General features: G+C 35.2%; 1 protein-coding gene, 1 long non-coding RNA gene and 5 other non-coding genes across 7 annotated transcripts in view; 1 reads left to right on the top strand and 6 right to left on the bottom strand.

Moving 5' to 3' along the window:
- Positions 1-16,200: 16,200 nt before the first annotated feature.
- Positions 16,201-25,241, top strand: part of LOC120170524 — a 28,299-nt gene continuing 19,258 nt past the window's right edge. The window contains exons 1-2 of the long non-coding RNA XR_005520775.1: positions 16,201-16,242; positions 22,097-22,107. This is a non-coding gene — a long non-coding RNA (uncharacterized LOC120170524). The remainder of the gene's footprint in view (positions 16,243-22,096; positions 22,108-25,241) is intronic.
- LOC120170514 (60S ribosomal protein L17-2-like) lies at positions 21,988-25,000 on the bottom strand. The gene is made up of 7 exons (XM_039178454.1): positions 24,808-25,000; positions 24,660-24,696; positions 24,516-24,556; positions 22,618-22,848; positions 22,437-22,539; positions 22,279-22,346; positions 21,988-22,197 (listed from the first exon to the last, which is right to left on the bottom strand). Exons 1-7 carry the CDS (start codon positions 24,808-24,810, stop codon positions 22,150-22,152), a joined length of 531 nt encoding a protein of 176 aa, XP_039034385.1. The 5' UTR covers positions 24,811-25,000; the 3' UTR covers positions 21,988-22,149.
- Positions 23,034-23,165, bottom strand: LOC120174227. Its single transcript, XR_005521150.1, has one exon. It is a non-coding gene; the product is annotated as a small nucleolar RNA snoR74 (small nucleolar RNA).
- Positions 23,301-23,431, bottom strand: LOC120174235. Its single transcript, XR_005521152.1, has one exon. It is a non-coding gene; the product is annotated as a small nucleolar RNA snoR74 (small nucleolar RNA).
- Positions 23,551-23,681, bottom strand: LOC120174219. Its single transcript, XR_005521149.1, has one exon. It is a non-coding gene; the product is annotated as a small nucleolar RNA snoR74 (small nucleolar RNA).
- On the bottom strand, positions 23,804-23,935 carry LOC120174211. Its single transcript, XR_005521147.1, has one exon. It is a non-coding gene; the product is annotated as a small nucleolar RNA snoR74 (small nucleolar RNA).
- On the bottom strand, positions 24,059-24,191 carry LOC120174242. Its single transcript, XR_005521154.1, has one exon. It is a non-coding gene; the product is annotated as a small nucleolar RNA snoR74 (small nucleolar RNA).

Genomic DNA, 25,241 nt, shown 5'->3' with positions numbered 1-25,241 from the left:
TCAAATTTCCTTTTTCTCTTCTCTCTTCTCATTTCCAGCGCGACTTTTCAGTCGAGGATGCATGTGAAATTCTAATCTAACTTTGAATTATGTGGAGGTGTTGACTTGAATAAGGGTCCATTGAAAGAAGACCCGAACAAGGGACTATCGAGACCATCAACGATTCAAGGTGTAATGTTAGATATATGTCATCTCAGGTGAAGCATAGATGTTCGATGAAATACTTGTGAGAAAAAAATGGGGTTAGAAATGCAGAGTTGATAAATACTACTAAGATGAACTAAGTATCATTGTAACATCCTCAATACCAAGTTAGTGACTAAATTGGAAAGTTTTAGATTTTGATGATTAAAATATAATGAATGAATAGTATAAAGATTTATATGTAAATGATTGTGTAGGATTGAATTGAAAGGAAGAAGGAATGGAAGAGCAAAAAAGTCATTTGCAAGGAAAATTAATTAAAGAAGGGATAAGGATATATATGAGTACAAGTGGGATGAAAAGAAGAGAACACCAAAGCCTTCCAGAGTTATCTTCTTATTCTTTCTTCCTTGTACGTGTAAACCAAAGCAAAGGTAGGATTTCTGATTATTGAATTTCTTGTTAAATTTAATATTGGGTTTTGATTATTAGATGATAACTAAGCTTAAGGAAAGCTTAAGTTATCTTAACATCAAAGGATGATTGAGTTAGGAGAGATTTAAGATTTGAAGTTCTTAAATGAAATCTTGGAATAGAGTTCATAATTAGAATTGAAAGTTATATTTGACTTGTCATCAATCTAGTTAAGATATACGAAGTGTTAAAAACTGAATTCAAACATGTTGATTTATTAATGTAATTCTTGAATTACATATGAAGGATAGGATTTGAAGGTTTAAGATGAAATAAATGAGTATAAATTGGTTTAAGGATGTGTACTAGAGTTAAGAATGAAAAAGGGGATTAAACATGAAAGATTTAATCCAAATGAATGAACTTTCGGGTTCAAAAAGAGGATTCTGGGCAGAGTGCACCGATGCACATTCATGGTGCATCGATGTATCAAGGTTAAAACCCAAAAATTGTATTAATGTGCATCGATGCATTGGTAGTGCATCGATGCACTCTTTTAAAATAAAAACATCGAATGCAATTGGTGCATCGATGCATAAGGAGTGCATCGATGCATCACAACAATAATACTACATCGAATACCTTTTATACACTGATGCATCAGTAGTGCATCGATGCATACCTTCATTAAAAGATGAAATTGACTTTTCTCTTAGTCTAAAGAGTGAATCATTAGAGTATATTAGTTATAATACTGATATAGATCCATGTGTGATTATGTAGACACTAAAAGTAAGCTTATTCTGGAACGATCAAAGGATTAGAATCGAATCAAAGCAAAGCTAAGGTGAGTGCATACTATATGTATATTATAATGGAATAAGACTTGTGATAAGTCTAATCCCTATGTTGATTTTTATAATACAATAGTTGTAAACATGCATACATGATAATTATTGTGATACATGCATAAGATATATATATGTTCATGTGAGATGATATGTGATATGACCTGTGATATGAGAACATGATATGAAGTGATATGAGATACATGATCACAAGAGAAATGATATGAGTACATGAACATATGAAATATAAGAATAATGCTCATAGTATACGATATGAGAATTATAGGTGTAATTGGCATGCCAAGATTCGAGGGTATAATAGTCCTTCGGGACGTAGTCCTTCGGGATGTAGGAGTCCTACGGGACGAATACTGAACTAAGGTTCGGCGCCCCATGAGGGAATATATACGATCTGTGGTGACAGCATTAGTGCACAACCTCAATGCACTCACATACCTCTAATCTCAATAATATACATGGGCTATGCAATTGAAATACCGATTTACAGTGAAAGTGATACAAGAAGGTAAGTTTCGTATGTGCATTATATGTTATCGTGCGATAGATACATGCATATTAAAATGTCATGATCCAATTGTAAGTATGAACATTCATAAGTTTATTGTTGCATATTCATTTATTACCTCACTAAGTCTATGACTTAGCGTGTAAGTGATTTACACGTAGGTACCAAGAATCATGAAAAGTGGAAATAGAAGTAGCACGGACATCAATACTACTAAGAGATCAGATCAGAAGTAATTGACAAAGTATGCACTTGGTTATGTATAGAGTGTTGGCATGTAATAAGTGTTAATTACGAATACTCTGATCGATTTTGTATTTTATGGTCTTATGTAAATTAAAGTATTTCGTTTTAATGAAAGTTTTAAAAATCCTCGGGATTTTCTATAAGAGTCAAGGTTTTGAAAAGTCAATGTGACACCTCAGATTTGTATTCGGGTCGAATATGAGTTAAGGGTGTTACATTTAATGGTATCAGAGCTATGGTTTAGTCGATTCTTAGCATAAACTGAAGTCTAGAGTATCTTATAAGATATACATGCCAACAAAATAGTGGAAATTTCTGATCTGATGGAATAGTAAGTATGTTGTTTTGCTAATAGAACTATATGGTTGTATTTTTATAGATGTCCGGACAAAGTAGATCTAGAAATGAAGTGGGAGATGATAGACCCGCTGAAAGCAGTAATTCACATGCCCTGGTCAGGCAGAGTGAAGAACAGACATCCTCTGGAATGCCTGTCAATGATCAAGATATATTCTTTAGAACGTTAGACGCGGTATTGACGCGTTTCCAACCTCCTGTTACTTTAACTCCAAAAATGAATGTTGCGAAAGAGTTGAAGGGGTTAGGAGCTCCAGAGTTTATAGGGGAAGCCAATGAAGGTCCTGTTATTGCGGACCTTTGGCTTAATGACATGAAAGTCATGCTTACGGGACTTCATTGTTCCGATGCTGAGAAGTTGGATGGGATAATTTCATTATTGAGAGGACAAGCAAGGATCTGGTGGACCAATGTTACATTGAGAGTGTCTAACGCCCAAGTGACTTTGTCTTTATTTTTAGAAGAATTCAAGCATAAGTACATCGGAGATCAATTTGTTCGTCAAATGAAGCAAGAGTTCATGAATCTGAAGTAATGGAATCACACTGTATATGAGTATGAGTGTGAATTCAATAAGTTGAGCCGCTTTGCTGCCGAGCTAGTTCCTACTGAAAAGGATGCTTGTGAGTGGTTCATAGAGGGTTTACGTCCTCGGTTAAAGGAAATGTTGATTGTCTTGAATTTATCATCATTTCAAGAAGTAGTTAACCGTGCCAAGGCTCTGGAAAGAGCTCAGAACGAGAGATTTGAAAATTCGAGAGCTCAGACAGTCAAAAGATCAGGTGCTTCTTCGAGTTCTGTACCATCAAAAAGGGGCAAAGATGCTAGTGTTTGACCCCAGGTTAGATCAGAATCAGTGGCATCCTCCGCTAAAGGATCAAATCAAGTGAGGGGTAGAAAAACTCAGTTAGTGGGATCTGGAGCTGGGAGAACTAATCAGAGTCAAGCCAGATAATGCCCACATTGTGGAAAGAATCATTCAGGGATATGCCGGATGATTTCTGGAGTCTACTTTAGATGTGGGGACGTTGGGCATTTTGTTCAAGATTGTCCAATGTTAACCAGTGAATCTGTACAGCCAGAGAGGTCTGTTTCTGTAGCCCAGAGGGGAAGAGGTAGAGGCAGAGGAGGAGGTCAGTTAGAGTCCTCTGCTCAACAGGAGATACACTCCACTGCTCGAGTGTACAACCTCAAGACCAATGAGGATTGTGATGACCCAGATATTATAACAGGTACCTTTCTATTGTTTGACAAAGGTGTTATTGTATTGATTGATCCGGGATCTACATATTCATATATTACTAGTACGTTAGTAAGAGAATTGAACATTCCTTTAGAAACTAATAGTAATGAAGTAATAGTGACGAATCCACTAGGGCACAGTGCTAAGGTAAATATGGTGAGTCGAGGGTGTCCCATACGGATTCAGGGAATTGAATTTCCTGCTAATCTGATGGAATTACCTTTTGACGAATTCGAAGTGATACTGGGGATGGATTGGTTATATCGTTATTACGCTGATGTCGATTGTAGATTGAAAAGAGTGACATTGAGAAGTTCTGAAGGAATAGAAGTTATTGTATTTAGTGAAAGATGAAATCCATTAGCAAGTGTGATTTCAGTGATGACTGCAAAGAAGTTACTGTTACAGGGATGTCAAGGGTTTATTGCTAATGTACTGGATGTTAGAACCAAGGAGAAAGGGATTGAAGAGATTCCTATAGTCAGAGAGTTTCTCGATGTATTTCCTGCAGAGTTGCCAGGTTTACCTCCTGACAGAGAGGTAGAATTTCAGATTGAGATAATACCAGGAACAACACCCATTGCAATGGCACCATATAGAATGGCTCCAAAGGAATTACAAGAATTAAAGATTCAATTAAAGGAGTTATTGGACAAAGGGTTTATTAGACCAAGTGTATCACCTTGGGGAGCTCTAGTTCTATTTGTTAAGAAGAAAGATGGATCAATGCGTCTTTGTATCGATTACAGACAACTCAATAAAGTGACCATCAAGAACAAGTATCCACTTCCCCGAATCGACGATTTATTTGATCAATTAAAGGAAGCTTCAGTGTTCTCAAAAATTGATATACGTTCGGGTTATCATCAATTAAAGATTCAAGAAAAAGACATTTCGAAAATGACGTTTAGAATAAGATATGGTCATTATGAATTTATCGTGATGTCGTTTGGAGTTACGAATGCACCAGCTGCTTTTATGGATTTAATGAACAGAATTTTCCAACCGTATTTGGATCAGTTTGCTGTGGTGTTTATCGATGATATTTTAATAATATATTCAAAGTCAGAAGAAGAGCATAGTTCACACTTACAGATTATTTTACAGATTTTACGAGACAAGAAGCTTTATGCTAAATTCTCTAAATGTGAATTCTGGTTGAATGAAGTGGCATTCCTTGGACATGTAATTTCTGCAGAAGGAGTTTGAGTGGATCCCCAAAAGATTAAAGCTATTCTGGAGTGGAAAGTTCCAAAGAATGTATCGTAAGTTAGAAGTTTTCTGGGGTTAGCTGGTTATTATCGAAGGTTTGTTAAAAACTTTTCGATTATAGCATTACCCATTACTAAACTGTTGAAAAAGGAAGTAAAATTTGTTTGGACTCAAGAATGTCAAGAGAGTTTTGAAAAGTTAAAGAAGATTCTTATAGAAGCTCCAGTGTTAGTTCAACCTGAGTCTGGAAAGAACTTTATAGTGTATAGTGATGTGTCTCATAGTGGTTTGGGATGCGTATTAATGCAAGAAGGCAAAGTGGTAGCCTATGCTTCGAGAAAACTAAAACCGCACGAGAAAAATTATCCAACACACGACCTAGAGATTGCGGCAGTAGTGTTTGCTTTAATGATCTGGCGTCACTACTTGTATGGTGAAAAGTGCTACTTGTATATGGATCATAAGAGCTTAAAATACTTGATGACTCAGAAAGACTTGAATTTAAGACAAAGAAGATGGGTGGAATTTCTCAAGGATTATGATGTGGTGATTGATTTCCATCCTGGAAAGGCAAATGTGGTAGCTGATGCCTTGAGTCGAAAGACGTTTCCAGCTTTGCGAACTCTTGATGCTAGATTATCGTTAAGAGAATATGGTGCAATTTGTGCAGAATTAACAGTCAAGCCCGTTTGGCTAAATCGAATTAAAGAATTGCAAGTTAAAGATGAAAAGTGTTTAAAGAGGATACAACAGATAAAGAATTGAGAGGGTATGGATTATGAGATTAAGTCTGATGAGAACTTGTATTATCAAGAAAGATTAGTAATTCCGGATGATGATGAATTAAAGAATGATTTGTTAACGGAAGCTCATTGTAGTCCATTGACAATGTATCCGGGAGGGAACAAAATGTATATGGATCTTAAGAGTCGATATTGGTGGCCGGGAATGAAGAAAGACATTTCGGAATTTGTATCAAAGTGTTTGACTTGTCAACAAGTCAAAGCTAAACATCAAGTTTCTTCAGGATTGTTACAACCAATTTCAATTCCTCAATGGAAATAGGAAAATATAACGATGGATTTTGTGACGGGTTTGCCTTTAACTCTGAACAAAAAGGATTCAATCTGGATAGTCGTGGATAGATTGACTAAGTCAGCCCATTTTATTCCATTACGAACTAATTTCTCCATGGATAGGTATGCTAAATTGTATATTAGAGAGATTATACGGTTGCATGCTGTACCTATTTCCATAGTTTCTGACCGGGATTCTAGATTCACATCACGGTTTGGAAGTCATTACATAGAGAAAGGTATTTACCACTTGCTGAATTTGCGTACAACAATAGTTATCAGTCAAGCATCAAAATGGCTCCCTATGAAGCTCTATACGGAAGAAGATGTCGTACGCCCTTGAACTGGTATGAACTTAAGGATCGAGAAGTTATTGGTCCTGAGTTGTTTCAGAATACAGAAGAGAAAGTTCAAGTAATTCAAAATAATCTGAAAGCTGCAGCTGATAGACAGAAATCGTATGCTGATCTGATCCATCTCACATTGTGACTCCTAAAAAATTGAAGGTCCGACCAGAATTAAATTATGAGGAAGAACCTGTTCAAATATTAGCTCACGAAGTTAAACAACTAAGGAACAAGACTATTCCATTGGTTAAGGTCTTGTGGAGGAATCACAAAGTAGAGGAAGCAACATGGGAATGTGAAGAGGACATGAGGATTAAGTACCCCTACCTCTTTGCATAATGAAAATTCGAGGACCAATTTTCTTAAGGGGGGAGAGTTGTAACATCCTCAATACCGGGTCAGTGACTAAATTGGAAAGTTTCAGATTTTGGTGTTTTAAAATAGAATGAATGATAGTATAAAGATTTATATGTAATGATTGTGTAGGATTGAATTGAAAGGAAGAAGGAATGAAAGGGCAAAAGAGCCATTTGCAAGGAAAATTAATTAAAGAAGGGATAAGGATATATATGAGTACAAGTGGGATGAAAAGAAGAGAACACCAAAGCCTTCCAGAGTTATCTTCTTCTTCTTTCTTCCTTGTACGTGTGAACCAAAGCAAAGGTAAGATTTCTGATTATTGAGTTTCTTGTTAATTTAATATTGGGTTTTGATTATTAGATGACTAAGCTTAAGGAAAGCTTAAGTTATCTTAACATCAAAGGATGATTGAGTTAGGAGAGATTTAAGATTTGAAGTTCTTAAATGAAATCTTGGAATAGAGTTCATAACTAGAATTGAAAGTTATATTTGACTTGTCATCAATCTAGTTAAGATATACGAAGTGTTAAAAACAGAATTCAAACATGTTGATTTATTAATATAATTCTTGAATTACATATGAATGATAGGATTTGAAGGTTTAAGATGAAATAAATGAGTATAAATTGGTTTAAGGATGTGTACTAGAGTTAATAATGAAAAAGGGGATTAAACATAAAGGATTTAATCCAAATGAATGAACTTTCGGGTTCAAAAAGAGGATTCTGGGCAGAGTGCACCGATGCACATTCATGGTGCATCGATGCATCAAGGTTAAAACCCAGAAATTGTATGAATGTGCATCGATGCATTGGTAGTGCATCGATTCACTCTTTTAAAATAAAAACATCGAATGCAATTGGTGCATCGATGCATAAGGAGTGTATCGATGCATCATAGCAATAATACTACATCGAATACCTTTTATGCACCGATGCATCAGTAGTGCATCGATGCATACCTTTATTAAAAGGTGAAATTGACTTTTCTCTTAGTCTAAAGAGTGAATCATTAGAGTATATTAGTTATAATACTGATATAGATCCATGTGTGATTATGTAGATACTAAAAGTAAGCTTATTCCGGAACGATCAAAGGATTAGAATCGAATCAAAACAAAGCTAAGGTGAGTGCATAATATATGTATATTATAATGGAATAAGACTTGTGATAAGTCTAATCCCTATGTTGATTTTTATAATACAATAGTTGTGAACATGCATACATGATAATTATTGTGATACATGCATAAGATATATATATGTTCATGTGAGATGATATGTGATATGACCTGTGATATGAGAACATGATATGAAGTGATATGAGATACATGATTACAAGAGAAGTGATATGAGTACATGAACATATGAAATATAAGAATAATGCCCATAGTATACGATATGAGAATTATAGGTGTAATTGGCATGCAAAGAGTCGGGGGTATAATAGTCCTTCGGGACGTAGTCCTTCGGGATGTAGGAGTCCTACGGGACGAATACTGAACTAAGGTTTGGTGCCCCATGAGGGAATAGATACGAGCTGTGGTGACAGCATTAGTACACAATCTCAATGCACTCACATACCTCTAATCTCAATAATATACATGGGTTATGCAATTGAAATACCGAATTACAGTGAAAGTGTTACAAGAAGGTAAGTTTCGTATGTGCATTATATGTTATCGTGCGATAGATACATGCATATTGAAATGTCATGATCCAATTGTAAGTATGAACATTCTTAAGTTTATTGTTGCATATTCATTTATTGCCTCACTAAGTCTATGACTTGTCGTGTAAGTGATTTACACGTAGGTACCAAGAATCAGAAAAAGTGGAAATAGAAGTAGCACGGACAGCAATACTACTAAGAGATCAGATCAGAAGTAATTGACAAAGTATATACTTGGTTATGTATAGAGTGTTGGCATGTAATAAGTGTTAATTTCGAATACTCTGATCGATTTTGTATTTTATGGTTTTATGTAAATTAATGTGTTTTGTTTTAATGAAAGTTTTAAAAATATTCCTGCGATTTTCAATAAGAGTCAAAGTTTGAAAAGTCAATGTGACACCTTGGACTTGTATTCGGGTCGGATATGAGTTAAGGGTGTTACAACTATGTCCCGAAGGACTACGTCCCGAAGGACTATTATACCCTCGACTCTTGGCATGCCAATTACACCTATAATTCTCATATCGTATACTATGGGCATTATTCTTATATTTCCATATGTTCATGTACTCATATCATTTCTCTTGTGATCATGTATCTCATATCACTTCATATCATGTTCTCATATCACAGGTCATATCACATATCATCTCACATGAACATATATATATCTTATGCATGTATCACAATAATTATCATGTATGCATGTTCACAACTATTGTATTATAAAAATCAACATAGGGATTAGACTTATCACAAGTCTTATTCCATTATAATATACATATATTATGCACTCACCTTAGCTTTGTTTTGATTCGATTCTAATCCTTTGATCGTTCCGGAATAAGCTTACTTTTAGTATCTACATAATCACACATGGATCTATATCAGTATTATAACTAATATACTCTAATGATTCACTCTTTAGACTAAGAGAAAAGTCAATTTCACCTTTTAATAAAGGTATGCATCGATGCACTACTGATGCATCGGTGCATAAAAGGTATTCGATGTAGTATTATTGCTATGATGCATCGATACACTCCTTATGCATCGATGCACCAATTGCATTCGATGTTTTTATTTTAAAAGAGTGAATCGATGCACTACCAATGCATCGATGCACATTCATACAATTTCTGGGTTTTAACCTTGATGCATCGATGCACCATGAATGTGCATCGGTGCACTCTGCCCAGAATCCTCTTTTTGAACCCGAAAGTTCATTCATTTGGATTAAATCCTTTATGTTTAATCCCCTTTTTCATTATTAACTCTAGTACACATCCTTAAACCAATTTATACTCATTTATTTCATCTTAAACCTTCAAATCATATCCTTCATATGTAATTCAAGAATTACATTAATAAATCAACATGTTTGAATTCCGTTTTTAACACTTCGTATATCTTAACTAGATTGATGACAAGTCAAATATAACTTTCAATTCTAGTTATGAACTCTATTCCAAGATTTCATTTAAGAACTTCAAATCTTAAATCTCTCCTAACTCAATCATCCTTTGATGTTAAGATAACTTAAGCTTTCCTTAAGCTTAGTTATCATCTAATAATCAAAACCCAATATTAAATTTAACAAGAAACTCAATAATCATAAATCTTACCTTTGCTTTGGTTTACACGTACAAGGAAGAAAGAAGAAGAAGATAACTCTGGAAGTCTTTGGTGTTCTCTTCTTTTCATCCCACTTGTACTCATATATATCCTTATCCCTTCTTTAATTAATTTTCCTTGCAAATGGCTCTTTTGCCCTTCCATTCCTTCTTCCTTTCAATTCAATCCTACACAATCATTTACATATAAATCTTTATTCTATTCATTCATTCTATTTTAATCACCAAAATCTAAAACTTTCCAATTTAGTCACTAACCCGGTATTGAGGATATCACAACTCTCTTCCCCTTAAGAAAATTCGTCCTCGAATTTTCATTATGCAAAGAGGTAGGGGTACTTAATCCTCATGTCCTCTTCACGTTCCCATGTTGCTTCCTCTACTTTGTGATTCCTCCACAAGACCTTAACTAATGGAATAGTCTTGTTCCTTAGTTGTTTAACTTCGTGAGCTAATATTTGAACAGGTTCTTCCTCATAAGTTAAATCTGGTCGGACTTCAATTTCTTCAGGAGTCACAATGTGAGATGGATCAGATCTATATTTCCTAGGCATTGAGACATGAAAAACATTGTGTATCGTTTCCATTTCAGGTGGCAAAAATAACGGATATGCTACTGATCCTACCCTCTTAGTAATCTCATAAGGTCCAATGAACCGAGGAATCAACTTTCCTTTACGTCCAAACCTCAATATTTTCTTCCACGGAGACACTTTCAAGAACACTTTATCTCCAACTTGAAATTCAATTTCTTTCCTTTTTAAATCAGCATGCGATTTCTGTCTATCAGCTGCAGCTTTCAGATTATTTTGAATTACTTGAACTTTCTCTTCTGTATTCTGAATCAACTCAGGACCAATAACTTCTCGATCCTTAAGTTCATACCAGTTCAAGGGCGTACGACATCTTCTTCCGTATAGAGCTTCATAGGGAGCCATTTTGATGCTTGACTGATAACTATTGTTGTACGAAAATTCAGCAAGTGGTAAATACCTTTCCCACGATCCTTTGTATTCAATAACACAAGCTCTTAGCATATCCTCCAGAATTTGAATAGTTCGCTCGGATTGACCATCGGTTTAAGGATGAAACGTTGTACTGAAGTTTAACCGAGTTCCCAATGCTCTATGTATTGACTTCCAAAACCGTGATGTGAATCTAGGATCCCGATCAAAAACTATGGAAATAGGTACACCATGCAACCGTTTAATCTCTCTAATATACAATTCAGCATACCTATCCATGGAGAAATCAGTTCGTACTGGAATAAAATGGGCTGACTTAGTCAATCTATCCACGATTACCCAGATTGAATCCTTTTTGTTCAGAGTTAAAGGCAAACCCGTCACAAAATACATCGTCATGTTTTCCCATTTCCATTGAGGAATTGAAATTGGTTGTAACAATCCTGACGGAACTTGATGTTCAGCTTTGACTTGTTGACAGGTCAAACACTTTGATACAAATTTTGAAATGTCTTTCTTCATTCCCGGCCACCAATATCGACTCTTAAGATCCATATACATTTTGTTCCCTCCCGGATGCATTGTCAATGGACTACAATGAGCTTCCGTTAACAAATCATTCTTTAATTCATCATCATCCAGAATTACTAATCTTTCTTGATAATACAAGTTCTCATCAGACTTAATCTCATAATCTGTACCCTCTCCATTCTTTATCTGTTGTATCATCTTTAAACACTTTTCATCTTTAACTTGCAATTCTTTAATTCGATTTAGCCAAACGGGCTTGATTGTCAATTCTGCACAAATTGCACCATCTTCTCTTAACGATAATCTAGCATCAAGAGTTCGCAAAGCTGCAAACGTCTTTCGACTCAAGGCATCAGCTACCACATTTGCCTTTCCAGGATGGAAATCAATCACCATATCATAATCCTTGAGAAATTCCACCCATCTTCTTTGTCTTAAATTCGACTCTTTCTGAGTCATCAAGTATTTTAAGCTCTTATGATCCGTATACAAGTAGCACTTTTCACCATACAAGTAGTGACGCCAGATCTTTAAAGCAAACACTACTGACGCCATCTCTAGGTCGTGTGTTGGATAATTTTTCTCGTGCGGTTTTAGTTGTCTCGAAGCATAGGCTACCACTTTGCCTTCTTGCATTAATACACATCCCAAACCACTATGAGACGCATCACTATACACTATAAAGTTCTTTCCAGACTCGGGTAGAACTAACACTAGAGCTTCTGTAAGAATCTTCTTTAACTTTTCAAAACTCTCTTGACATTCTTGAGTCCAAACAAATTTTACTTCCTTTTTCAACAGTTTAGTCATGGGTAATGCTATAATCGAAAAGTTTTTAACAAACCTTCGATAATAACCAGCTAACCCCAGAAAACTTCTAACTTCCGATACATTCTTTGGAACTTTCCACTCCATAATAGCTTTAATCTTTTGGGGATCCACTTGAACTCCTTCTGCAGAAATTACATGTCCAAGGAATGCCACTTCATTCAACCAGAATTCACATTTAGAGAATTTAGCATAAAGCTTCTTGTCTCGTAAAATCTGTAAAACAATATGTAAGTGTGAACTATGCTCTTCTTCTGACTTTGAATATATTAAAATATCATCAATAAACACCACAGCAAATTGATCCAAATACGGTTGGAAAATTCTGTTCATTAAATCCATAAAAGCAGCTGGTGCATTCATAACTCCAAACGGCATCACGATAAATTCATAATGACCATATCTTATTCTAAACGCCGTTTTCGAAATATCTTTTTCTTGAATCTTTAATTGATGATAACCCAAACGTAGATCAATTTTTGAGAACACTGAAGCTTCCTTTAATTGATCAAATAAATCGTCGATTCAGGGAAGTGGATACTTGTTCTTGATGGTCACTTTATTGAGTTGTCTGTAATCGATACAAAGACGCATTGATCCATCTTTCTTCTTAACAAATAGAACTGGAGCTCCCCAAGGTGATACACTTGGTCTAATAAACCCTTTGTCCAATAACTCCTTTAATTGAATATTTAATTCTTGTAATTCCTTTGGAGCCATTCTGTATGGTGCCATTGCAATGGGCGTTGTTCCTGGTATTATCTCAATCTGGAATTCTACCTCTCTGTCAGGAGGTAAACCTGGCAACTCTGCAGGAAATACATCGAGAAACTCTCTGACTATAGGAATCTCTTCAATCCCTTTCTCCTTGGTTCTAACATCCAATACATTAGCAATAAACCCTTGATATCCCTGTAGCAGTAACTTCTTTGCAGTCATCACTGAAATCACACTTGCTAATGGATTCCATCTTTCACTAAATACAATAACTTCTATTCCTTCAGAACTTCTCAATGTCATTCTTTTCAATCTACAATCGACATCAGCGTAATAACGATATAACCAATCCATCCTCAGTATCACTTCGAACTCGTCAAAAGGTAATTCCATCAGATTAACAGGAAATTCAATTCCCTGAATCCATATGGGACACCCTCGGCTCACCATATTTACCTGAGCACTGTGCCCTAGTGGATTCGTCATTATTACTTCATTACTAGTAGTTTCTAAAGGAATGTTCAATTCTCTTACTAACGTACTAGTAATATATGAATATGTAGATCCCAGATCAATCAATACAATAACACCTTTGTCAAACAATAGAAAGGTACCTGTTATAATATATGGGTCATCACAATCCTCATTTGTCTTGAGATTGTACACTCGAGCAGTGGAGTGTATCTCCTGTTGAGCAGAGGACTCTGACTGACCTCTTCCTCTGCCTCTACCTCTTCCCCTCTGGGCTACAGAAACAGACTTCTCTGGCTGTACAGATTCACTGGTTAACATTGGACAATCCCGAACAAAATGCCCAACGTCCTCACATCTAAAGCAGACTCCAAAAATCATCCGGCATATCCCTGAATGATTCTTTCCACAATATGGGCATTGTCTGGCTTGACTCTGATTAGTTCTCCCAACTCCAGATCCCACTGACTGAGTTTGTCTACCCCTCACTTGATTTGATCCTTTAGCGGAGGATGCCACTGATTCTGATCTAACCTGGGGTCGAACACTAGCATCTTTACCCGTTTTTTATGGTGTGGAACTCGAAGAAGCACCCGATCTTTTGACTGTCTGAGCTCTCAAATTTTCAAATCTCTCGTTCTGAGCTCTTTCCAGAGCCTTGGCATGGTTAACTACTTCTTGAAATGATGATAAATTCAAGACAATCAACATTTCCTTTAACCGAGGACGTAAACCCTCTACGAACCACTCACAAGCATCCTTTTCAGTAGGAACTAGCTCGGCAGCAAAGCGGCTCAATTTATTGAATTCACACTCGTACTCATATACAGTGTGATTCCATTGCTTCAAATTCATGAACTCTTGCTTCATTTGATGAACAAATTGATCTCCAATATACTTATGCTTGAATTCTTCTAAAAATAATGACCAAGTTACTTGGGCATTAGATATCCTCAATGTAACATTAGTCCACCAGATCCTTGCTTGTCCTCTCAATAATGAAATTATCCCATCCAACTTCTCAGCATCGGAACAATGAAGTCCCGTAAGCATGACTTTCATGTCATTAAGCCAAAGGTCCGCAATAACATGACCTTCATTGGCTTCCCCTTTAAACTCTGGAGCTCCTAATCTCTTCAACTCTTTCGCAACATTCATTTTTGGAGTTGAAGTAACAGGAGGTTGGAAACGCGTCAATACCGCGTCTAACGTTCTAAAGAATATATCTTGATCATTGACAGGCATTCCAGAGGATGTCTGTTCTTCACTCTACCTGGCCAGGGCAGGTGAATTACTGCTTTCAGCGGGTCTATCGTCTCCCGCTTCATTTCTAGATCTACTTTATCCGGACATCTATAAAAATACAACCATATAGTTCTATTAGCAAAACATCATACTTACTATTCCATCAGATCAGAAGTTTTCACTATTTTGTTGGCATGTATACCTTATAAGATACTCTAGACTTCGGTTTATGCCGAGAATCGACTAAAGCGTAGCTCTGATACCATTAAATGTAACACCCTTAACTCATATCCGACCCGAATACAAGTCCAATGTGTCACATTGACTTTTCAAACTTTGACTCTTATTGAAAATCCCGAGAATTTTTTTAAAACTTTCATTAAAACAAAACACATTAATTTACATAAAACCATAAAATACAAAATCGATCAGAGTATTCGTAATTAATACTTATTACATGCCAATACTCTATACATAACCAAGTACATACTTTGTCAATTACTTCTGATCTGATCTCTTAGTAGTATTGATGTCCGTGCTACTTCTATTTCCACTTTTCCTGATTCTTGGTACCTACGTATAAATCACTTACACGCTAAGTCATAGACTTAGTGAGGCAATAAATGAATACGCAACAATAAACTTATGAATGTTCATACTTACAATTGGATCATGACATTTCAATATGCATGTATCTATCGCACGATAACATATAATGCACATACGAAACTTACCTTCTTGTATCACTTTCACTGTAAATCGGTATTTCAATTGCATAGCCCATGTATATTATTGAGATTAGAGGTATGTGAGTGCATTGAGGTTGTATACTAATACTGTCACCACAGCTCGTATCTATTCCCTCATGGGGCACCGAACCTTAGTTCAGTATTCGTCCCGTAGGACTCCTACATCCCGAAGGACTATTATACCCTCGACTCTTGGCATGCCAATTACACCTATAATAGTCCTTCGGGACGTAGTCCTTCGGGATGTAGGAGTCCTACGGGACGAATACTGAACTAAGGTTCGGTGCCCCATGAGGGAATAAATACGAGCTGTGGTGACAGCATTAGTGCACAACCTCAATGCACTCACATACCTCTAATCTCAATAATATACATGGGCTATGCAATTGAAATACCGATTTACAGTGAAAGTGATACAAGAAGGTAAGTTTCGTATGTGCATTATATGTTATCGTGCGATAGATACATGCATATTGAAATGTCATGATCCAATTGTAAGTATGAACATTCATAAGTTTATTGTTGCATATTCATTTATTGCCTCACTAAGTCTATGACTTAGCGTGTAAGTGATTTACACGTAGGTACCAAGAATCAGGAAAAGTGGAAATAGAAGTAGCACGGACAGCAATACTACTAAGAGATCAGATCAGAAGTAATTGACAAAGTATGTACTTGGTTATGTATAGAGTGTTGGCATGTAATAAGTGTTAATTACGAATACTCTGATCGATTTTGTATTTTATGGTCTTATGTAAATTAAAGTATTTCGTTTTAATGGAAGTTTTAAAAAAATTCCCGGGATTTTCAATAAGAGTCAAAGTTTGAAAAGTCAATGTGACACCTTGGACTTGTATTCGGGTCGGATATGAGTTAAGGGTGTTACAATCATTGTTGAAAGTCACCAACAAAGCTGTAATTTTTTTTTTATAAATGACATAATAATTTCTTCGTTTAATTCTTGTGCTTAAAGATTTTCCAACAGATGATCAAATATAATGAAATCACAAACAGTGCATTCACCTCTCGTTTGGTTTTTGTTATTCAATGTTAGTTTTGAACCAAAACCATTTAATTTTCTTTCTTTCTTCTTAATCAAAACTTTTAGTACTCCTTATGAAAGATATTTAGTCCATCAGAATAGAAGTGAAATAATTCCCCGACTGAAAAGTTACGCTGGAAATGAGAAGAGAGAAGCGAAAAATGAAATTCGAGATTGAAAAGGAATTTAGGGTTTAGAATGAAATTTAGGACTGTGTTGCAAGTTTTAAAAGTTAGGGACCTAAATGCAAGTGCCTGAAAAGTTTAGTGACCATATTGCAAACGTACTAACGGTAGTGTAACGACGTCAAACGGTCAGGAACCATATTGCAAACAAACTAAATGTTGGGGGATCATATTGCAAATGGACTAAATGTTGGGGGACTGTATTGCAAGTTTTTAAGTTGGACCTAAATGAAAGCTTTAGAAAAGTTCAGTGACCATTACTATACTTTACCCTTATATTTATATGGTTTCTCGCCCCCAACGATTTTGATAGGATCATTCCTTGTCTGATTCCCCAGATTTCTGCCGTAGCACTTGAAGCTTTTCCAATATTTGTCGTAAAGCCTTTTATCCAGCTTCCTTCATTTCTAATAAAATATTAATATTTCATCTAATTTTTAAGGATCAAACTGATATTTTATCTACTTTTTAAAGATACAACAACAATAAAACCCTGATTCCCATATGCAATAGAGAAATATTAGGGAAAACAGATGATCAACTAGACTGTTTCGTATTTTTTCCTTCTCTCAACTTTGAGCATTCTAGTTTACTTTGTCTTATGTCTTGCTTTTGATGTAATTTTGCAAATTAAATTGACTGTTTTGGGGGCAACTGGCAAGGCAACAAATATGGTCACAATGATATAGTTGTAACTTAGCATTGGTGAAGTTGGAAGTAGAATTCTCAATCCTAACATGAGAAACTTTTAGTTTTTTTTTAATAGATCTTGTGATCTCCTTGGATAACTCAACTTCTTTATTTTTTTTATCTATTAAGATAAATTAAAGTTGCATGACTCCAGTTAATCTTGGTCCTCTTTGTCTTTTCTCTTTAGTATCCATATTGGTTATGCTAATATTGTTTATATGTCTAGCAACTATAGGTTCAACTTTGGCATCACAATCCATTTTTAGGAAGTAAGAATTGGAGCTAATACGGTTTAATATGTTTGTATGACAGGTTCCGTGGTTTCTTTTGGAAGGCGGCCAGAATAGGTAGGTCTTGTTGAATTGCTTGATTTATTTCTTTCTAATCTCATTGAAAAGTTGGAATAGTCATGCCTACATTATCCCCCTTGTGAATCGTCTTTGGACATATAATGTGAATCTGAAATGATGCTGGAAATGAGACTAAAAATGAATGACACAAGTTTAGACCTATGCATATAGAAGTTGTTCTTTATTTTGGATTTAAAATCTCATAAAGTTATGAGTTAGAATTGGAATGTGTTGAAATGGGGTTTTAGATCGGTTATTGTTCCATAAGAATAATTATCTGAGTTTGATGTTCCATCATTATTTCCATAATTGGAGTTTAGAAGCAACTAAATCTATTTCCATATGTTGTTTATACCAACTAAAATGCAATTGACTTTTGAGTTCACTGCTTCAATCGGTGTTGAATGAACAATGATTGTTATAAACTTGATATGAGATTTTGTTTGCAGGAAATCACATAATGATATAAGTTGTTTCTTGTGCTATTTATCTAATAGGGCATGTTAATGTAAATGTTTGGCCAAATATCTCGTTTATACCTCACAAGTTTTTTTTCCCCATAAAACAAATATATCTATTTATTTCCTGACCACTATTAGTAGAGTTGCATAACAAGTGTTCCTTTTATTAGTAATGCATTACAATCTGTGGGACTAATTTGTATATTTCTTGAATCAGGTGAACGCTTAAGTCCCTGGGTGGCCGTTGGTTGCTTCACAATGGGCGTCTCAATAATATTTTCTGAACAAGGAGCACACCGTGTGACTGTTCAGAAGACGGATACAGTCTTTGTCATGTGAGCAAATGTGCCTCTTGTTGAAATTTAGCATGTTCAAAATGTTTGAATGATGGAAAGAGTTTTGTTAACACTTTTGGAAAAACTATTTGAAAACTTATTTCAAAGGTTCCTGAGCATTCTTTTTTCTGATTGTTGTTTATTGATTGTTTTTATGTTCTCATTGTCTTCTAACATTACCTGTGGTGTACCTAAAGCTTATGGTGAATGGACTAATGCAATTGCGTAATCCGTTTCCTTTCGTTTATTTTGTCAAACCGACTTGTCTTCCTTTTCTTCATGTGCCAACTGTCTTACTGAAACCCATTCCATTGCTGATTGTAATTTCAGTTTGTTTCTATTTAAAATAACAGCTTTCGTGTGGAGGATGCATAGGTTTTAGTTTGGTATAAAAGAGGCTGTAGTTTGAGAATAGAGAAAATGATTGCAGATGGAAAGATTTGAACTTTAGAATGGATATATGAACTAATTGAGTTAAACACAAGGTTTATAGGATACTTATACCATGCATGATAGCGAAATCCGGAATTTAGAATAAAGATGATAAACACAGAAGAATCAAACTGAAATTAGTGCAACAGAGACGACTTAAAGCGGATCGGGAGACAAGCAACGACATAAACGGTAAGCTTATCCTTGAATCTCCTCAAAATCACGACCTTTTCACTACTACAATGATAGACAGATAGCATCATCTTCTTCATAGGCTTCTTTCTGGTACGATCTCCTTTGGATGCTGTCACTGTTTGTTCTTCATCTTCATTGTCACACCCCAAATTTTATATAAAATACATTTAATTTAATTAGGGACCAAAAAACTGAATTTTATGCAACTGAATTACTAAATTTTATATAACTGAATTTTCTAGCGTGTTCCTTATGTACTATATGATTGTTTTATCTATCCTGGAATGTGATTTACCGAAATTATTGATTTACTGAGTCTTTTAACTGTTCGAAATTCTGAATTATTGATTTACTGTTTGTAAACTATGGCTACATGATATATGCTCTTTGGTTACTTGTTTCCACTGGAAAATATAATTATGCCTGATTTATAGATCATGGAATTTACTGTTTATGATATGAACCGATTATTGGGATACTGTCTGAGTAGGATTATGGAGTATGGAGGTTCAGCTTTGATCAAGCTGGTAATTTCTTACGGACCTAAGGTGATCTTGGGTAGGCTCTCAGGCCGCAAGGCATTCTCTTAGGTTGGCTCCTAGGTCCATTGGGCCTAGAGTAAGTCCTTATGGATTCAGTTCTTGGGAATTGAATATGGTGTCCGGGTGGAGGGCATTTATGTGATTTAAATAACTACATTGTCATTTTTACAATTTTTTTATTGGATCATAATTTTGATATTATAGTTTACTGCTTAATTTGATTTCTACTGGATACTGTATGGGTAGGAGTCTGGAGTACGGAGGTTCAGTTCTGATCAAGCTGGTAATTCCTTACGGACTTAAGGTGATCCTTGGGTAGGCCTATAAGCCCCAAGGTACTCCCTTATGGTGGCTCCTTTGTTGTGTGCTTAGAGTAAGTCTTTATGGATGCAGTTTTGAGAGATTGCATATGGAGTGTTCGAGTAGAGTATTACAATGATTTTAAAAATTTGTTTTACTGAAATAAAATACTATTATTTTTAATCTATGATTTTATTTATTCTGGATTTGTGGGAACACACTAAACACCCTATTCTGATCTCCTAAACCTGGTCCTCTGAACTGTAAGCTTCCTGTATTTTACTTGAAGAAATATCAGTAGAACATCAGCTCATCATGAAAACCTGTAGATGTTTATTCAGCATCACCTGGCAGTTCTGTATTACTGAGCTTCCCAAAGCTCACTCTTTTATTCACCATTTCAGGTTAAAAGATCGATCTAATGTAGCTATCGACTTAAGTAATGAGAGTTCTTTCGGCTTTGCTTATAGAGTATGGTACAAGTGTAATTAGGGGGCATGTAGGTCACATTTTGATTTTTATATTGAGTCTGAAACTTTTATGATGGGATGTATGAACGAATTATGTTTTACGATTTGAAAGATTTCTACACTTGTAACTTTATATGTTTTAATAAAACCTTTAATTTTTTTGTTCTTTTTATTGTGGGTCGCTCTAGTAGCTTTAATGTGACACGTTGGATCGGATCAAGTCACCCGTATCGGTCTGAGGGTGTTACATTCATCCTCACCCCATTGAAGAGGATAGCTCCGCAAAAAGGCTCTTCTATTACCGTAGTCTTCGTAGCGAAAGCTCCTACTTCTCGTCCCGTCTACTACATCTATCCTTTTGCAATCCATACTGTACAGTTAATGCCCGAGTCTTAGAATTCTCAGATTAAGCTCGGTTTTATACTTGTATATATACATATATGGGAAATGGGGTAGCTAAGCTAAGAGGTTGACAGGGACAAGATGATGGCAAGACCTTATAGAATTTGGTTTTTACAGAGTTTAACATTGTTATTTTAATATGCTTTTGATTTCCTGCAATGCTACCTTGATGGGGTTTCATTTATTTCACCATTTCAGATTTACAATATCAAAAAGCAACGAAAGATAGAAGACAAAAGGAGATGATAACTTGCCGTTTAGGCACTGCTGATACCCAGTGCAGGTTAAGAGGAAACTTGGATATATCAAAACACATAAGCAAGCAATATCGGCAGCTAAGGCACGTTAAGGTTTGAGTAGAGTCTATAAACAAGGAATAAAAGGTGAGATATCATGACAAGTTTGCAAGATTTATTAATGATTATGAATTTTTTAATGCTCTTTGAGAAATAAATAAAGAACTTGCATTTGCTTCTAACGAGTTAACCATTGTTGACTACTGCTATAATTGTTCGCCAGCCACTGTGGTCTGTGGGTGAAGAATTTTTTAGATCACATTTTTATTTAATTTAGATTAATTATGAGATAAAAAAAAAGTAATGTTGTACTATCAATTAATTAAGTTAAATAGTTATTTAATTCCTAAATAAATAATTGTTTTTTATATTAAAAATGTTTTATATAAATATTTATATACCATATGAATATATTAAAATACCAACATTTTAATTTTTATTATCGAATTATCCAAAAAAATTCTTAACTCCATAATACAATTTTTAATTCAGATCTCGGAGTTAATGTTGCATCTTTTTCAATTTTATTTCAAATATTTTTTCAAATATTCCTACAATATTCTTTATTTAAGATTACCTGACTTAGATCTTTTTAAGGAAAAAAGATACCTTAAACCTTTTTTTTTCATTTTTCATTGATTAATGAGCATATATAATTAGTTGGGTGTTTATTTAATTAACTTGATAATTAATGATTTCGTATTAAAAATAATAATCTCAGATAACATTAAACTAAACATGATTCGAAGACCAAAAGAAAATAAACCCATTCTATGTTGCAAAAATTCAAAGCCACTTCAAAATATAAGGAAAAACAAAAGTGAGAAACCATTCCTTCATAGCATTGCTCAATAGGAATCACCTAGGCTTGGGACTTCGTGGATTTGCTAGCTGCCAATTGAGTCTCAGGCTGAAAACAAACGTATTGATAGGTCGGATATGGATACTTCAAGAAAAATGAATGTTCGTATAAAAGTTCAAAAATAGTTACCTCTTTCTTGACAGGCTCTTCCTTCTCGGACAAAATGAATTCAATGTGGCAAGGAGAAGACATGTAAGCTGGGAAAATGAGAACAGATTCCAATTAACACATGGGAACTACATGGAATAATCTATATACAACAATAAGTGCATGGTTTTAATACGTACGATTGATTCTTCCATGTGCACGGTAAGTACGACGCCTTTGTTTCTGAGCCTGGTTTACTTGGATGTGAGAAATATAGAGGGCATCTATGTCCAAACCCTTGACCTGAGAAATTCACAGCAAATTGTTAGACCTGAAAAGAGAACAGTTGACGGATACTCAAAAAAAAGGGACTAGGCATACCTCGGCATTACTCTCTGCATTCTTCAGCAAATCTAGGATGAACTTGGCAGATTTTACAGGCCAGCGACCTTGTCCGTTAGAATGTCGGTTCTTTGCCTGAGCAGTTCGACCAACACCACCACAAAAGCGTCGGAACGGTATGGCTTGCTTGTGGGCCATAACATCCTCTAAATACCTCTTGGCCTTACCCAAAGGCAACTTTCTGAGGGCAAAAGCTGTCTCCCTTGTGTTCTATAGAACCATAACCCACTGATGAGCACCAGGAAACAGTAACAGCACAAAATTGGCAACAAATAACAAAAGGGAAGGAGAGAAATATAACATAAAATCGAACCAAACAACATTAAAATGCCTCAAGAAACAATTGAAATCATATCATATCAATCCAAAAACTAAATTCCTTACATAGGGTTACAAAATGTAGCATCATTTACTGAACCTTCCGACACCAATAAAATCCAGAGATTCACCCAAGCACAATGCACTGGTAATTTTCCTGAAGTTTACAAGAATCTAGTTTACAAAAGGCAACAAGACCCTGCTTTTTTACATCAGGTTTAGGAATCCAAAATCTTAGACAAAAATAGGACCAAACAACATCAAAACGCCTCAAGAAACAATTGAACTCATATATATATATATATATATCATTCCGAAAACTCAATTCCTTGTAGAGGAATACAAAATGTAGCATCATTTACTGAACCTTCAGGCACCAATAAATCCAGAGGTTCACTGAAGGACAATGCACAAGTAATTTTAGTGAAGTTTACAAGAACCTAGTTCAGAAAAGGTAACAAGACCTTGCTTTTGTACATCAGGTTTGGGGATCCAAAATCACAGCCAAAACAGGACCAAACACCATCAAAACCCCTCAAAAACAACTGAACTCATACAACAATCCCAAAACTCAATTCCTTAAAGAGGATTACAAAAAGTAGCATTATTTACTGAACCTTCAGGCACCAATAAATCCAAAGGTTCACCCAAGAACAATGCACAAGTAATTTTCCTGAAGTTTACAAGAACCTAGTTCACAAAAGGCAGCAAGGCCCTGCTTTTTTACATCAGGTTTAAGAATTAAAATCTCAGCCAAAAATCGGAGTAAAGAACATCGAAACACCTCAATGAACAATTGAACTCAAATGTATCAATCCAGAAATTAAATTCCTTAAGGAAGATTACAAAATTTAGCATCATTTACTGAACCTTCAGGGACCGATAAAATCCAGAGGTTCACCCAAGAATAATGCACAAGTAATTTCCCTGAAGTTTACGAGAAGCTAGTTCACAAAAGGCAACAAGGCCCTGCTTTATTACATCAGGTTTAAGAATACAAAATCTCAACCAAAAGTAGGACCAAACATCATCAAAACACCTCAATAAACAATTGAACTCATATGTATCAATCCAGCAACTAAATTCCTAAAGGAGGATTGCAAAATGTAGCATCATTTACTGAACCATCAGGCACCAGTAAAATCCAGAGCTTTACCCAAGAAAAATGCACAAGTAATTTTCCTGAAGTTTACAAGAGCCGAGTTCACAAAAAGGCAACAAAGACCTGCTTTTTTCATCAGGTTTAAGAATCCAAATACTCAGCCAAAAACAAATCTATAACGGTAAACAATGCATCATAAAAGTTTCTGAAAATCACATAACAATCCTCTCCCAAGCAATGAAATAAACAGAGAAGTTCCACAACAGTCTTTAATCATCAAATATGATGGCTAATACAAGTATAAATGCTTTGAAAAAAAACTACTGTACCAGCTAATCTAAATCTAATTTAACAATCATTTATTACTGTGAAATGATTATTTTCGGGGATATTCAACAAAACTCCGAACTTTGAATCAAGAATTAAGTCAAATTATATCAAGAAGTGATGATAATGCCTTGAAATGAACCCTGAGATCAGAGCACCTTGCCTTGCAGGCTGCAAAAAGTCAACCAATCGCCATTAGTTTCCATACAACAAATCTGATCATCATAAAAAAAGGAAAGTGAAAAGCTAAAAAATGAACAAAATGGGACTTTACACTTGGTGGGATTATCGGGTTCCTTCGAATACTTCACCTCAAGAAACAAGGGTTCAAAACAAATTGGAGTTCAGTGTTACAAAATCTCATAAAACAAAGAAGAGACTTCAAAATATAAACTGGGAGAACAAATTTAAGAGAAATGAACCATGGCGGCTGATCTCGTTAGTCGTTGCTGCTCCTGCTTCCTAAGGTGTTATGCTTCTGCGGGTGCGCCGAGCAGAAGAATAAAGCAACGACGAATATAACACAATTTGGACAAATATACTGATACGGATTAGGGTTTTGGATTATTTTTTAGGGTTGGATTTTAGGCTAAGAAATCAAAAGTTAAGCAAATGAGGAGAAAGGTATATTGTATGTATGGTCCAACCCAAAATCATATTTTATGGGTCAATCACTATAGAGATGCGCATCCAACAACTGATTTCTTTTTTTTACAATAAAAAAATGGGTTTTAAATATTATCGTGTGTTAGGTGAAAAATTATCATAATATTAAAAACAACTATTAATTATGCAATAAATACTAATCGTTAATTAAATATTAATTTTATTTAAAACTATAGTCATTTTAATAAAA

Source organism: Hibiscus syriacus, unplaced genomic scaffold (genome assembly GCF_006381635.1).
Source record: "Hibiscus syriacus cultivar Baekdansim isolate YM2019G1 unplaced genomic scaffold, ASM638163v2 tig00003041_pilon, whole genome shotgun sequence".
NCBI lineage: Eukaryota > Viridiplantae > Streptophyta > Magnoliopsida > Malvales > Malvaceae > Hibiscus > Hibiscus syriacus.
This window is presented reverse-complemented; position numbering and strand designations above follow the sequence as displayed.

What these genes read in the sequence shown, in the direction of transcription:
- LOC120170514 (XM_039178454.1), bottom strand. An exon ending in ATCTCAGGGTTCATTTCAAG is followed by an intron (nt 22,849 to 24,515) that starts GCATTATCATCA and finishes ATGGTTCTATAG; the next exon opens with AACACAAGGGAGACAGCTTT. An exon ending in AAGAGCCTGTCAAGAAAGAG is followed by an intron (nt 22,198 to 22,278) that starts GTAACTATTTTT and finishes GTTTGTTTTCAG; the next exon opens with CCTGAGACTCAATTGGCAGC.